This window comes from Candoia aspera, chromosome 1 (assembly GCF_035149785.1).
Source record: "Candoia aspera isolate rCanAsp1 chromosome 1, rCanAsp1.hap2, whole genome shotgun sequence".
In the NCBI taxonomy this organism is placed as follows: domain Eukaryota; kingdom Metazoa; phylum Chordata; class Lepidosauria; order Squamata; family Boidae; genus Candoia; species Candoia aspera.
Genome location: NC_086153.1, coordinates 194,857,362 through 194,874,220, shown reverse-complemented (window position 1 = coordinate 194,874,220; position 16,859 = coordinate 194,857,362). Strand labels below are relative to the sequence as shown.

The 16,859-nt window shown below is 40.0% G+C and overlaps 2 protein-coding genes across 5 annotated transcripts in view; one reads left to right on the top strand and one right to left on the bottom strand.

Annotated features, from left to right (window-relative positions):
- B3GALT1 (beta-1,3-galactosyltransferase 1) overlaps positions 1 to 9,207 on the top strand; it is a 267,054-nt gene extending 257,847 nt beyond the window's left edge. For all 4 annotated transcript variants that reach the window (XM_063318230.1, XM_063318229.1, XM_063318227.1 and 1 more), the window contains one exon: positions 6,428 to 9,207. In XM_063318230.1, coding sequence (XP_063174300.1) covers positions 6,653 to 7,645 — 993 coding nt within the window. In that variant the 5' untranslated portion in view covers positions 6,428 to 6,652 and the 3' untranslated portion in view covers positions 7,646 to 9,207. The remainder of the gene's footprint in view (positions 1 to 6,427) is intronic.
- The window catches only part of STK39 (serine/threonine kinase 39), a 381,542-nt gene that overhangs the window by 202,680 nt on the left and 162,003 nt on the right, over positions 1 to 16,859 (bottom strand). The window lies entirely within an intron of this gene.

Genomic DNA, 16,859 nt, shown 5'->3' with positions numbered 1-16,859 from the left:
TAAAATACTCGTGTAGCCCCCTCCACCCTCAAATGTGAAAGCTTTCCACCTCATATTCACTCAAAACAATCCAATCAGGTATAACAATCATGTGTAACTTTGTGCTAGTTGAGTTTCCAGTCTGTTCTAACATTCACAGCTTGTGGTTATTGCAGGATGGACTATGGTGCCAGCAATGTAGTCATTGAATTGACCTTGGGGATTCTGAAAAATCCAAGCAAGGTCAGACCCACTGGGTTGGAAAACCACCAAGGAATCCTAAAAATATGGGCTACAAAGGGAAGATGAAAAAAAAAATCCTGGACCAAGGCAATGGCAAAGCATTTCCATGTTGTTATGAAGTTAAATACATGGGCATATCAAGGGAATCACCAGATGGACTTCAAGGAGTCTTGCAGCCTTTCCCATGCACTGAGTCTTCTCCATGTATATAGTGGGAAAGTGGGTTCAAAAATCACATCGTCTCTGGGATCACCACATTGGTTATTTCCCTGCTGCTATAGCCAGTGATGTTCAATAGGAAATATATTTTGTAACAATAAAATCTACAATTTACCACTTGGTGGAAAGGAGAGACCTCAACCAGAAGCTGCCATTTGCTCCATGTTAAACTCAACTCCTGTTCCATCCCAGAAGAATCAAGAGCCAGGAGCAGATACTGTACATTGAACTGTGATCTTCAGGACTCTCCCAAGAACTTTGTCCCATTAATGCCAACATTTGGAATGATTTATCTCTAGTTGATTTGGGGGAGATCAAGTCATGATCCAGTTTAATGAGTAAAAGCCCCCAGCCACTCCCCATACATTTTAGGTATGATTTCAGATATCCTTGCCCTGATATTAGTTTCAGGACTTCTCAGGTCTTTCCTTTATTGAAAACCTGGCTATAGCAAAGGCTTCTGTATCATAAAGGCCATAATCATCCCTTCTGAAAATCAAATTCCCAACCTGCAACATTCATTCTCATCTTTATGAACATGAAGATTAGGCTTGGAGCAGAGAAACCCCATGTCTGAAAGGTTGACTTATTACTGTGAGATAATTGAAGTGACTGGTGGCAAATATTGTCAACAGAGATATTGGGAAGACAAGTGTTTGTTAATGGGCACTGAAAGAGTTCTTACCTGCAAAGAACTAAGTGCTAAGGGGACTCAGAAGAGGCCTTTTGTATTTGCGGCTCCAAGTTTTTATTATATTTAATAGAGGCAAGAAGGGGAAAAGGTGCTTTGCTGGGAGAGCTCACAGCTGAAAACTAATCTCAGTGGCTATGGTAACTGAAGGTGAAATGTGTAATCTGCATCAGTTTATAACCCCTCTGGGATGCAATTTACATGTTAGTGCTGTAACCAAATGTGATTGATATAATCATGGGTGACCTATCATGCAACACAGAACCAGGGAAAATTCTAAGAATACTTTCTGGGAGGCAGGGAGAGGGAGAAAGCAGAGGTTTGATGTTTCTGGGACAGCAAATGTTTAAAATACAATTTTGTATAACAATGAAGAGATGGCAAAGTACATATTTTGTATGCAGAAGACCTCAGGTTCTTCTCCTGGGCTTCTCCAGCAAAGGCTGAGATAGACTCAAAACTCTGAAGAACCATTACTACCCAGCAGATAACATGTGAAGTGTTTCTCTATTATTTTTGCTATACCTCCCTTTCCTGCTTTAGTTTTATGGTAAAGGATAATTTCATTAAAAGGCCACATCTACAGTATGTCTTCTCCTGCAGATCTCAGTAGCAAAGCCATTGAGATGAGCAGGCATTCAGGTGTTGCTGATTACACCTCCCAACAGCCCTGCCGGCATGGCTGATGCTGAGTGATGCTGGACCATGTCGTTTAGCTACATTCAGAAGGCCATTGTTCTGCATTACACACTTAGTTCTCCACAATTGAGCCTGGAAGTTACTTAGGCACCACCCACTCAGGTTGACCTCTGACTAATGACATTGGCAAATGTTCATCACCTTGATCTGTTTTTAGTAATAACCCATTGTTCTTCCAAGGACATTCTAGTAATCTCCTTAATCCTGTCCCTCCCATCTTCCTCCTCTTCTGCTTCCCTCAACCTTGCTGGGCATCAGAGGTTTTAGACTCCATCATCAGCTTACATCATGGACCCAAAGAATGTGAGTTTCTGCTGGCTGATCATTGCCCCAAGTGAGCAATAAGTCTTTACTTTGTCCAGGATTGGTTGATGGGTTCTTCTTCCAGTCCAAGATCCTCTTAGTAACTGTTTCCAAATTCGTAATTCAACAATACCTGCTTTCTCTTTCTCACTCTTTATAAGCACCCAGTTTTCACAGTCATACATTACCACTGAAAAGACCATTACTTTAACAATTCTGATATCTGTTGTCATTGAACCCTTCATGATCTTATCTAAATATGTCATACCTTTTTCCATTAGGACTAATCTCCTATTACATTTCTCCAGCACACTGTTTATCTTCAGTGTTGATGAAAACAATATTCTCTACCACTTTTTCCTCTGCCAACTGTCTATGTGCAGTTTGGCATTACTTTTGTCTTATTAATAATTAATATCAGCTTGGTTTTTCATAGTACATTTTTTAGTTTTATAAAAACTTAATCTTCTAAATGTTCTTTACAGTCAGCTAACAAACTGATCCTTCAGCAAAGGAACGTTACCTTGTCATGGTGCTGGAGCTTGAGCACCTCAATGATGCCATGAGCTAAACCGAGAAGGGCCACCCAAGATGGGAAGGTCATGACAGAGAGGTCAGACTAAATGCGATCCCTGGGGAAGGTAATGGCAACCCACCTCAGTATTCTTGCCGTGAAAACTAAATGGATCAGTACAACCAGAGATATGTCGGTATACCATCGGAAGATGAGACCCCCAGGTCGGAAGATGGTCAAAATGCTACTGGGGAGGAACAGAGGATGAGTTCAACTAGCCCCAGACGTGATGACGCAGCTAGCTCAAAGCCGAAAGGACGGCTAGCGGCCGACGGTGCTGGTGGTGAACGGCGAATCCGATGTTCTAAGGATCAACACACCATTGGAACCTGGAATGTAAGATCTATGAGCCAGGGCAAATTGGATGTGGTTATTGGTGAGATGTCAAGATTAAAGATAGACATTTTGGGCGTCAGTGAACTGAAATGGACTGGAATGGGCCACCTCACATCAAATGACCACCAGATCTACTACTGTGGACAAGAGGACCACAGAAGAAATGGAGTAGCCTTCATAATTATTCTAGAGGTGATGGACTCGTCCCTGGGGGAGCTGGGGGTGTTGACGACCGACAGGAAGCTCTGGCGTGGGCTGGTCCGTGAAGTCACAAAGAGTCGGAAGCGACTAAATGAATAAACAACAACAACAAAGTGTATTTTCTGTATACCTCAAATGATTAAGGAGTTGGCCTCCAATTTTGATTTCCAGATGACATTTTTACCAGTCCTGCTATTCCTAAAATGTATATGGTGTACATATTTTACTATATTTTTCTTCCCAAATAAGTCAAATTAAAAAAGAAAAATTGTATAAAGCATTTTAGTTATCCTTTAGATTTTCATGTCTTAGAAACTTATCCTGAAGGCTTGTATATAAATTCCTTGATTTAATGGTGGTGATGGTGATGGAATCTAAGCAATTTCACAGATTTTTATCAACAACCCTAATTCTCAACTACTGACAGTATTTAAGCATTTGAAACAGGAACTGCATCATCATGATACATACTGTATGTGTGTGTGTTTTTGTGTGTTTTCCGCAATCCAGTTAAGTGGAGGAACCTGCAAGGAACATGTGTTTCTCCAGATGTTAACTGAACTAGTTAACATCTGGAGAATCTCCAGGCTCCTCACTGTTGGCCATGCTGGCAGGTGCTACTAAAAGTTGTAATTCAGCAGCAGCTGAAAAGTTAAAGCAGTGTAAGCTAAAAGAAAAAAGACTCACTCCATTGGTTTCACGAAATGATCACCATGACTACTTTAAGTTGGATTTTAGCAATATAAATTAGAAAAGTAGCATTCGTAAAGACATATTATTTTTTTAAAAAACTGAAAATAACCTTAACAGCAACATAATTTAAGGGTTTTCTTACAACTCCTAGCAATTTCCAAACTCTTATTTTGTTTTGTTACCAAGGGATCCTATTGTCATCAAACACCTTTGTTAATAAAGAACAAAGCAGGACTTTAAAACATGACATATAAGCAGGTCTATTTCTGTATAACGAGTATTTGAACACTTCCAGCACAGCTCTTTGAAGTAAAACACCTCCTGCTACATCTTAGCAGCATCAACTGCAAAGAACAGCCTTTTGGTCCAGGGGCCCCTCCGATGGCAATTGCTGTTCATGCTTTACTAGAAATGTGAGTTTTGAATATTTTCTGTTGCTGTTCTGTATGAAATGGAACCCACAAAGACTACTGATCCTCTGAGAGGCTGCCGGGTTGCAACATGAAGCTCTGGAGGCAAAAGAGCTTTATAACTGTACAAACTTTGTACAGTTTGACAATATTCCCTGGCATAAACCATGCTGTCTTGGAATTAGAGAGACACCTGGAAGAGACCAGCTTTATGACATATTAGGGATGTTTTTTAGAAAAGAAATGTAACTCATACCATGCCATGTAAGCTAGGGATAGTAGATATGGATGAGCTTCATAATTACAGGGAGTCTTCGTTTAGCGACTGCCTTGGACAGTGACCATTCAGTTACAATGGTGATGAAAGAGTAACTTTGTGGCCGATGCCCGCATTTATAACCTTTGCAGCGTCTCTCTCTTTCTCAGTCACGCGTTCCCGATTAGACTCAGTTAGTGCCTGTTGTCCTGTGCCTGATCCATTCCCTCCCCCCATCCCCAGCAGAGTGGAGAGATTGCCTAAACAAGCTCTCTCATCCTGAGCTGCTTTTCTCTGCAGCGCAGCACAGTGCGTCCCTAAAAAGGGCTGACAGCAAGTTAACAAGCTCAGCTCTGGGACCTTAATTAGTTGCTTAGAATGCCCTGCCAGCTCCCAGCTACTGCCTGAAATTGACAAGACCCTAATCAGTTTCACACTAAGGGCTCTTGTTTGCCTTTGTGGCTTCCCAAGTGGCTCCCAGCTCAGTGCGCCATTTGGGGTTGTGCTCTTTTAACACTGTAAAGCAAAGGAAAGCTGAAGTAAGCACAGTTGTGGTCATGTGATTTTTCACTTAGTGACTGCTTCACTTAATGACCAAGGTGCCAGTCCCAATTGTGGTCGCTGAACGAGGACTACCTGCATAGGGATTGCTGCTAAACATCTAATAACCATGCCTTTGTTGATCTCACCAGCGCTGCACATTGTCTCACAAAGCACTGCACATTGTCTCATCAAGCCAAACACAATATGGGCTAAAACAATAATTTCATCATTTTAAAACACTTGACAGAATGCAGACAATAATTAAAAAATCACTTAATCACAGCAATTAAACCAAAAGGGAGCATCCATCTATAACCAGCTTTCAGATGAGGAGGCTATACATCTATCGCCACCTGCCCTCACAATCTTACATGTTTGTATTTAGACAACAAAGACAATTGTGTGACCCTAAATGTTACTAAGTTTTGTTATACTGTGTGTAAAACTCATTGTTTAATATTCTCTCAATGTCATAGGAAAAAGTATTTTTTATTATTATAATTTGTTAATACATGCTTTTTTATTTATCTATCCAAACTTGCATGGTCTGGCCAAACTGCTCTGTTTTTAAACTTAGTTTCATCAGATCTTCAAGCATTATTCTTTTTGGAGTGATAGTAAATACTTTATTACAGATTTAGACAGAATACGTACACATAAAAGCATCCACAAATATAAATTCTTTGTATTAAATTCTTCATTGACTTTTATAGTATGTTATATATGTTTTCCTCTAAGCTTCTTTGAGTTCTCTTTTTTTTATAATACAAGATAGAAATATCTTAAATAAATAACAGTGCAATCTTATTCACATCCCCCATGGAGTCCAACTGCAGTTACTGTCAGGTTAGTGGATATAAGACTGCTCTGTAAATATCTATTAGGTCCAACAATTCTGTGCTGTCTCATGCCTTTATAAAATGTCTGTTCACGTGACTCACATCATGCCAGGACTTTGCCCCAAACAAAACCAACCTGAGCAGCAAAATATCAGTCTGGTGATGGATATTTTATGGTTTGCTGAAGATCTTATAGGAGGAAAGATTTGGATCTATTTACCATGATTTGGACAAGCATTGGAAGCCAATATAATACTTTAATACTTCTTAAAGTTGTTAAGCAAATTGCTTTTCTTTCGTTTAAGTTCATATCACTTTGTCTATTAACACAAAATGGAATGGTTATGATTTAGCATTCCATATCATGCTTGCAGTTAGGCTATTCTAACATCAGAATAAAACAGCACCATCAATAAGCATTTTTTCATTTATGTTTTTCAGAAATAACACCTCACCCCAGGAAATGGAAGCTACCTTTAGACTGGAGCAAGAAAACAAATCCCTCTTAAAACCTTTCCATGGATTTCCATGAGCAAGTGCCATGCTGCTCTTATGTGTCAAAATTTTAAGATCTGAAAAATAACATGCTGCCTTTGTGGGATCAAGAGAAACAAGTGGTGAGAAGACAATTGGTTCATTCTGTTGATTAGAAGAGCTTCAGGAACAATGCCTTCAAAAGTCTCGTGTTTGTATGTCCTGACAGTTGTGTGTTGGGCAAGTGCTTTGTGGTACTTAAGCATAACACGTCCCACTTCCTCCTACACTTCATCTTACACTGTTCACAAAACTTATGACAGCATCTCAATGGCTCGAAAAAATGTTTCCTTTGGGAACATAAGGACTCGACCAATAAACCCTCATTCATTTGATTTTCTCATAAATGAGCCAGAGAAGTGTGAGAAAAATGCCCCCTTTTTGGTTATTCTAATCAGCACAACACACAAAGAGTTTGATGCTAGGCAAGCCATCCGAGAGACATGGGGAGATGAGAACAACTTCAAAGGCATTAAGATTTCCACTCTTTTTCTTCTGGGGAAAAACACAGACTCTGTGTTAAACCAGATGGTTGAGCAAGAAAGTCAAATTTTTCATGACATCATTGTAGAAGATTTCATTGACTCATATCATAACCTGACCCTGAAAACGTTAATGGGAATGAAGTGGGTGGCCACATTTTGTTCAAAAGCCAAGTACGTCATGAAAACAGACAGTGACATTTTTGTAAATATGGACAACCTTATTTACAAGTTGCTAAAACCTAACACCAAACCAAGACGAAGGTATTTTACTGGCTATGTCATCAACGGAGGCCCCATCAGGGACGTCCGTAGCAAATGGTATATGCCTAGGGACTTGTATCCTGACAGCAACTATCCACCATTTTGCTCAGGCACGGGCTATATTTTTTCTGCCGATGTAGCAGAGATGATTTACAAAACTTCCCTCCATACTAGACTTCTTCATCTTGAGGACGTGTATGTGGGACTCTGTCTGCGGAAGCTTGGCATCCACCCTTTCCAAAACAGCGGCTTTAATCACTGGAAGATGGCCTACAGCCTGTGTAGATATCGACGTGTTATTACAGTACATCAGATATCCCCTGAGGAAATGCACAGGATTTGGAATGATATGTCAAGCAAGAAGCATCTCAGATGTTAGGACTTTTTTCAGATGTAAATACTTTGGTTCTTGTTATATGAGTAGAGAGCAAACAGACAATGGGATATTCACTTCTAGGAGGGAAAATCTTAATAATATTTTGGTTGGCTGATCTTCCCAGATATAACTTCTGGCTTACAGACTGCAGGTTCTAATCATAACGGTCTCGTTCACATCAGTCAAACCAAACAAAAGAGACATCTGTCTTGTCCAGTCTGTCAAGCATATGCATAAGACGAGTGACAAGCAAAAGACAAAAATTAATTCCCAGTAGGTCTTCAAAAAGAAACCATTCTCTAAGGCAATGGTGGGCCATTTGTTATAAAGAAAATTCATCCTCACTGAAATTAATTTAAAAATGCAAACTGAAATGGTGCCATGAAGGGCTTCTATTCCAAATTAGATGACACTCTCTCATCAAAGTCCAGTTGTCAGTATACAGTTATTGCTAGGACAGGATTCAGAATGCATCTTGTGCAGATTTCTGTCCATGCATCGTCCCTTCCAGTTACCTAACCATTTTTCCCTGAATTCAGATGTGAGCAGCACCTGAAGTAATAAGTGGGCCATAGCTAAAAGCAATCCATTTAAAAACCACTATTTTATAAATAGAAGCGTTCAGGTATTTGAACACATGTAGCCCTTTGGATCCTCATCTCCTCATTTAAAAATCCTATTACCACGTAGCCAGAAGTAAGCCCTACTGAAATCAACTGGACCCGCTTTGGTTAGATGTAAATAGTATGACAAACCAGCAGCCCCTGGAACAGTGCCAGTGACCAAAGGGGATGTCCAGTTCTCCCCAGTAAGATGGGAGAGAAATTGGCTTCAGAATAGGAAACCTGAGGTTCGATCCTTCCTACTGTATGTTGTGCAGTAAATAACATCCAAGACCAGCTGATCTGGCATCAAAACTTTAATGTTAGAAAGGTTTTAAAAAGGAGGTTAAAGAGAGTTTGGCCATGGGGTGAAGCAAGGAACCATAGAACCCCAACCCTTGACCATGCCTCCATCCTGTGGAAGAGGGAATCTAAAAATATGTTGATACAAACATCTCTCTATCCTTCTGCTTTGCCCGTCTGCTAGGAGCAGAGCATGGAGATCACAGACGGTTCAAAGTTAGTTAGGCTACCATTCCTGATCAGACTGTTCTGTCCAAATTTAAAATATTCCCTAGAATGTAACAATGTTCAATTTTATTTATTGTAACAATCTTGCCAAATGCAAGCTCCACTCCTTGCCACATACAAACTAAGGTTCAAAAGGTATTGGTAATAATGTCATGTAGTGATGAGGGGGGTAAGATGCTACAAAATGCAAATCTTACGTGTGTAAAAATGGGAAAATTGCTAAATGGTGTCACTTCCCTTTTAGCAAATGAAATATTTGTTTTTAATGTTGTTTACTAATCAAAAATCAACTGTGCCATATTATTTGCAGGAACAGTGTTAAAAATCAGTATAAATGCCACATAACTAAGGAAGAAATTAACATTGCTATGATGTAAGCAAAATGCTAATAAACAGAATCTGTAATTACTGGGATTCGAAGATAAGAAAGTTCACAGCCAAACTTCTGAATGGAATGCTGTTAAAAACACAAATAGTTTATTGCAACACTTTACTTTTTAAAGAGCCGAAATGTGTTTTCAATTATAAAAAAATGCCCACTGGAATTACAGAACTGTATGCTGTAAAGATGAAAATAATGGGGCGGGGGGATTAACAGGGCCATAAGTTAAATAGGAAGCCAGCAAAAAGGGGGTGTATGAAAATGAAAACCATTTTCTATTTATTTCTCATTTGTGCCCTTCCAAACAGCATTATCAACAGTAACATCTGAAATCAACATCCATCACAATTTGACAGGCACCCTGATTTTTATTCATTTAAAATACAAACCCCATTTGACAGTATAGAAGGTGGTAATGCATAGTATTTTAAAAGCCAAAAGATACTATGTTTATGGAATCCAACCTTAGTTCAGTGGTGGACCATTTTTCTAAAAGGTACCTGGTCAGCCATCCTATAGATAGTTTCATCAGCAAAATAGGACACGGGTAAATTCCCTCTTCTTCTGTATAAACTTACATTTAGCTTAAGAGTTAAGGAACATTTTGGAAAAAGAGGGTATGGGAAGGAGGAAAGGAGAAGCTCTTTGATTCCCAGGGTTTGTAAAAATATGCATCTAGTAACACATTCGTTTTTTTTACTTTGGGCATCAGAATCAAAACATGTCCTGGAATGAATAGGTGATTAATGCCTCTATGTTCAAGAGATTGTGCATGGAATAGTTAACTTGTTTTGCTGTGCGTATACTAGGGTTGTACAAATGAGCTAATTCATCTGATGTGAATTTTCAACTTGATTCAATGAATCAATCTGATATAGTTCAAATTTGCAATGGGATTGACACAATCAACACAATTTAATAATGCGGATGCTTGGGTGCATATACAATGTTCCACTGAATTTTGAAGCTTTGTGAAGGGCACCCAATTCAATGTTGAATCTGTTCAGCAAACTGAATCAAAAGGGTATCTTGACTGAATTGTCATCATATCCAAGTTTCACACATCTCTCGCATATACAATAGCTTAGTTTGGATAGAATAGTATACGGTACCACTCTTCCATTTCCCCCCTCTTTATGCCATTGTCATGAAGCTAAGAATGAATTGAGATGTTACAGTGGATCTTTACTGCAACACCAATTCACATATTCTTCTGATGTGGAATTTCAGCAGTAGGATGTCCCTTGGCTCTCCTCTACATGAATCCTATCATGCAATCCTTAAATCAGCCCTGGATTGCTTTAGAGTAGATTTGGGAAGGTGGGGTGAATAAGGGATGGGGAATTTACCCTGTAAGTTTATATTATTCCACCAGCAGGCAGACACACCCCGTTATCACAATGCTGCCTTGCATTCATGCTTTTTCAGAAGTAGCACCTGAAGTTGGGCAGGTCTCCAATGGCTATACAGCTTTTAGGTTTCCTCTGAACTTTTCCTTCTTTAGCCTTACAAATTATTGATGGGAACTCAGACTGTGCCAATAACCTTGTTTCAAAGGGAAGGGGACAGGACATTATGCAACTCTTTGGATCCAGTCTACCGTAGGCACTTCTGTCCCACATACCTTACGTGGCGATTTTAATCCGAATGCATAGGACTGATTCCTTGAGCTGGTAGAAAGCTGCAGTCACTGAATGCACTGAATCCTGAACCAAAGACCTCTTTTAGGTACCCTTCTCTGGGTTTTTGGACATCTTACTCCACTAGACTCCTAGCATCTTTTTGAACATGCTTACAGTATGATTGGATTGAACCATAATTTGTGAGTAGTGGGGATATGTCTAGGGACACCTCCTTAATACCTCCTAGGTTCCCAACCCTTCTTGACATTATATGTGCACACACCTTTGAATGCTTAAGAGCCAAGCACAAACCTCTACAGTCCCATGTTTGTTCCAATGTGTGCTCAGCTGCCTAGGGTGGGGTGGGCGAAGCCAAGGTAAACTGATAAGAGCATGAGGGAGAGCATCTGTGGTAGATGGAGGGGAAGACAGGAAACAGAATGCCTTTTTAGGAAATGAGGGTTTCATGTCAATGTTTAGCATGGCAACCATTCTGTGAACAGGAAGTCACCCCTTGTTGAAGCAACCATTTTGTGAGAGAGCCCACAGAGGGGCTCAAGAATTCACTAACTCAAAAACATTGTCCATGCTGAGTCTAGAATGTCTCTTTGTTGTGTTCAGTGACTGCAGTAATCAAGGAGGCCCATGTATGAAACACCCTGCATAGGCCAAACATCTTATTTAATTACTATGGCCATGTGCAGCAACTACGTAATTCAGCCAGCCAGATGAGCTGGATGTTGCCAGACAGAAACTCCTCTTTAAGCAGAAAGGCAGCTGCTCCCTTTATCCCTTTTATCATATCTATAGACCAAAGCTGTCACTCAGTAAAAGATTAATCTATATTTTTAGAGAGTTAATTTGTTTCAGAAATCATAATTTAAGCACACCATGAGCCCTTAACATAGTTTTCATATAGTCGTCACAAAGGAAGTCACTTCTAAGTACTATTCTAAGTACAGTAAAAGAATAAGTCAAGCCCCAGGCAGTCACCTATCAGCTGGTGCATAATACAGCCAAAACCAAGACCTCAAGGGGCGAAAAGCCAGCCTGCTTCAGTTATAAGGAAGGATCAATTGCACTGATAGGTCAAAAGGCCTGGGAACAGAGCCGCAGACTCCAAGCCACAGGGAAGGTTTAAACTGCATTGAGCACGTATTAACATATATTAAAATGTTTAAAGAGTTATTTAACTTGTGCTCCCTGGCTCAGATAGTTTGTCTACTCCACCCAGGGCCTTCCGGCTTTTTTTACTGTCCTTTACGACCAATGTGTTTAAAGCCACATTAGAAAGGGTCCCAACATTTCATGTGCATCACTGCTTGCATAAGAAAACATTAACACTGTAAGGTGAGATTTTAAAAATAGGGTTAACTTTTTCTGCTAACTCAAAGCTTGGGTTCTCCAAATGGCTTGCTGGTCACTTTCCTCTTGTAGGCCCTCTTTTTCCACTGGGAAGCAAAGCAAAGTAGCACCAACAGTTTACAATCAGGTGGTACCCAAAGGGAAAAAACGATCAGACTTCTTTAGCCATCCTTGGTGGTGGAGGAACTTGCAGCCTTGAGTTTGGAGAACACGAGGTTGAGAATGTCTGGTCTAGATGTTACCTTACTCCAGTCCACTGTATTTCCACATGACACCTTCCTACCACTGTACTGCATTCTCAACGATCCTACTGTCATATGACTTCATCACGTGAGGGGTCAGAATGGACTATGTGATGACTTCACATCTTACAGGAACATTTATTTATGTATTTATTTGTTTGTTTGTTTGTTTGTTTATTTATTTATTTCATATGGCATAGCAGAATGCAGCATTGTTGCATAAAAATCACAGAAACAATATATAAAAGTGTACAAAATATAGGACAATGTTACAGGAACATGACAACATGACGCTGACAGGAGAGGCATTTGCAGAAATGACAGGGTTGGGCTGGAAATTCACCCCCCGAAAAAGAGGCAAAGTATCACCTCCCTCCTGCTCTTTGCTCATCTCTTGATGCCCCACCTCATACCCGACAGCAAATCTCAACAGGACTGGGGCCAAAATGGGACCACCAAGGTGCACAAGGGATATTCAGGGTACGCAAAGTTTTGCAGAAGAACAAAGAACTTCATTTTAAAAAACAAACAAAAAAACAGTAGTAGGGCAAGAGAGAGACCAGCAAGGATTCAGCAGGCTTAGTAGTCACAGGGTATTAAATGCATAAAAAGGAAAACCAAAAGAGGGGACGATTGAAAGCACTGCTTGGAGGCAATGAATGTCTGGAACCCTAACCAAGAGCCCCCTGATAGATCCTTTCCAATGCAGGATTCTTTGCATGCAGGATCCTATACCACAAACCAGTGTTTCCCAACCTTGGCAACTTTAAGATGTCTGGACTTCAACTCCCAGAATTCCCCAGCCAGCATTCCCCATGCTGGCTGGGGAATTCTGGGAGTTGTAGTCCAGACATCTTAAAGTTGCCAAGGTTGGGAAACACTGCCATAGATTGTCATGAATCAGCTGGTTTGTTAGCTTTCCTTAGCACAAGAGGTAGTTGCCATTTCAGTTACAGAGGTGAGTGGAGCACAGCATTGGGTTATACTCTGCAGTATTTGGAGATATAATCACTTCAAGCGATTCTAAGAGTAACATCTGCAAACCACAGGCTCTAACAATGGCAAAACTACCTATGGAGCAACACTGCCTGTGGAAAACAACCCCTTTAGCAACAGAGCAAACATCTACCCAAGTTTCCATCTTTTCCAGATGTTCATTAATGCTTAGCATTGTCTCTTTCTATTTTTCCTCTTCTTTGACAGATTTGTAAATATCCATCATAGAAAGTGCTGTATATATTTTAAGTCAGTTTCTTCGCTTTCCCACTGTGTGTGTGTGCGTGTAGAACCAGCTTGCAATGTAACATTTGGTTATGCATGGAGCTGCATCAAAATTTCTGTCAGTGTTCAAGACCCTTAAGCATGAGCCCCCTGATTTTTTAATGTACACAATGTTTTAAAAGAAAAATGATTTTTTAAACAAATATGTTTCTTGATTCTTTTAAGCAAACAAGAAAAAAGATGGAATCAACAAAGGGAACCACTGGGACTTTATAACTATATACAAGCTTCTTTAGTTCTGGAGTGAGGGACCTGTGGTCCTCCAGATTTGCTGATCTAACTCCCAGCAGCCTCAGACAGCATGAGCCATGGCAAGGGATGCTGGGAATTGTAGTACAACATCTGAAGCTCCTAAGGTCTCCCTGCCCCCCTGGACTTGGCAGCATTTGGTCGAAGAAAGATTATTCAGAACCAAAAGCTAATATTTGTTTTACATCTATTTTGAGAAAAACAAGTTCCTTAACATTATTTTTAAAATATTTGGTTTGTCCATAACAGGGGAAATTATTTGAATAAAGCACTTTTTATCACTAATCCCAATCTAAATAAACATCACCTTTGATTTCTATATTTGAAATGTAAGTGGACAACACACACATTGCCAATAACCTTCAGAAGCTTCATCTTCTGGAGAACTATTTCATTATAGATATTCCTAGTGGGTGACTTTGGAGGATTCCAGAGTCATTGAGATTCAATCAATAAATTGATCCTTTATTGGGATTAAGACAGATCTATGTAGAGAACGCTGATTTATAATGAAACACCTAATTAACTAAGGAAACATGATATTATCTGAACTGTAAATGTACCATTATATACAAATGGCTGTATTTATGTATTTACTTGTCAAAATTGTATATATTGTTTTATCTAGCGTAATTGTCAAAAAGTGCTTTCTTCTAGTTGAAAAGTGTTATCTTGGGGTTATGGAGATGCCAGCCAAGCTGCTGATCAAGTTGGCTATTTCCCTATGGAAATGGAAAATGTCTCAGACAAGTTCCTTTTTGTCACTCCTTACCGAAAAGTAAAATGGTTTCTGATAGCATGAAGCTAAGCTATAGCCAAGTTGGAAGAGGATGGAGTGCTATTTTGCTGATCATTTTTAAAAACTGGGGAAATAAATTAAAGAACAAGATTTGTGTATTTAGTCATCATTGGTAAAAGCTTTCTGAGAAATCATCTGCATTTCTTGCACTGACTATGTTCTGAGGTTCTGTAATGATTGCCTACCCTAACAGACTCAGACTCAGAAGCAGGAGCTTAAGAATATCTGGTTTATTAAGCAATAGTGTGCAAATACAGAGAAAGCTGAGAATGAGCAAAAGCGCACCAAATACAAACTAAAAACCCTCAGCACAAACGTAATCCCTCCCCTCGCCCTGCCGTTTCAAATTCCCCAAGCCCAGGTGCTGGTAACGAGTTCTGCTGATGTCCTGGGAAGAAAACCTTGAACACAGTAGATAACCCAAACACATTCCATTCCCCTGAACACGGATAACAACCCCAGCAGAAGGAGCTCGCAGCCCCCTCTTACACAGAACACGCATCAGCAACCTATCTTGACATGCAAAACGTTACGATGTACAATGCACATTGAAATGGTGAACATGACAGGTTCTGAATTGCAAACACACATTTGTAAGCAGATTAGATCATATGGAATTTATATAGTGGAAACATATGTTCAGTTGCTTCTGTGTTAGTGTTTAATATAATGGAATATTAACTTGGCAGTTCTTTTATTATTAATTTGTCAGATCTCTTAAACCAAACAGTACATTGACAAATGAGGAAGGATTCAGGGGACAGCTGTGATTGTTATACATCAGCAAGAGAGACAGGAAATAGTTGAGAATTTATGCTACATGAAAGGATAGTCTATAACCCAAACGCCCTTTTTTTTAGGAACCCTCGGAGCCCTCCAGGAGTGTAGTACCAAAATTCAAATATTGGTAACATGTTCTTCAATATTTTTGTAAATAGAGACCTCAAAGAAGTAAAATAAGTGTGCTAAATCTCCATTGGTCTTAGCACACCTTTTTAATTCTTGTTAAAAGCCCTAATACAGGGCTTCTCAACCAGGGTTCCGTGGTACCCTAGGGTTCTGGAAGAGATCACTAGGAGTTCCCTGGGAGATCACAATTTATTTTTAAAATTATTTCAAATTTGGGCAACTTCACATTAAAGAGGTAAGTTTCATTCTTTGTTTTTAGTTTAAGAACACTGTTAAGGCGTATATACAAGCCTACACATGAAACAAATATAAGAATTTTGTAACTTCTGGCCTATATTTGAGCCTGAATGTGCAGGGGTTCCCCGAGGCCTGAAAAATATTTCAAGAGTGCCTCCAGGGTCAAAAAGTTGAGGAAGGCTGCCCTAATCCACAAAATGAGGAGGGAGGGGAAAGGGCCAGAAATCCCAGACCTACCAGCTCCAGTGAGGTCATCCCACCACTGCCCAAACTCTTGCTTCTTTCGGAGACCAGTACAGGGACAAAGATTGTATGGCCTTGGGCTCTATTTAAGAGACGTGATGAATGCTTTCAACTGGCAGCAAGAGGGGAGGGGAGGGGAGGGGAGAGGAGAAAGAGAGAAGGAAGGAAGGAAGGAAGGAAGGAAGGAAGGAAGGAAGGAAGGAAGGAAGGAAGGAAGGAAGGAAGGAAGGAAGGAAGGAAGGAAGGAAGGAAGGAAGACTAATGGACAGCAAATCCATCATAAGTAGAAAACCTCACAAAGATACGGCAAACATTTATTTTGGAGAGGCCACAGAATTTCATCCTTTGTATAATTTCAGCATTATCTGGGAAAGCATATCTGAGTGAACGTGTATGTGCACCATTCTCCATGTTGTTAGTCAAGACAGATTCATTTCCCAGTATGGGAATCTGCAGCTACTACCAGATTTTACCTTTTCTTCAGCTGTCAGATAATTTTGCTGCCTGGACCTCTTTCTACATCAATTTCATTTTGGCCAACACTGAACCAAGAGAAAAAGGAAGATCCAAAGAATGTTTTTTTCAAGGCAAAGATCACCTACAGTATCCCCGCAGTTTCCACAGCCAGAACTTTGGAATTGTCATAAAAAGGAGGAGATACAATCCCATTCTAAATACCATTTCCATTGGGACTGGGGCATGTGTTGCCACACAACAACCTTCCCCCTGCTCCTGGGTGCCCCTGAAATGCTTGG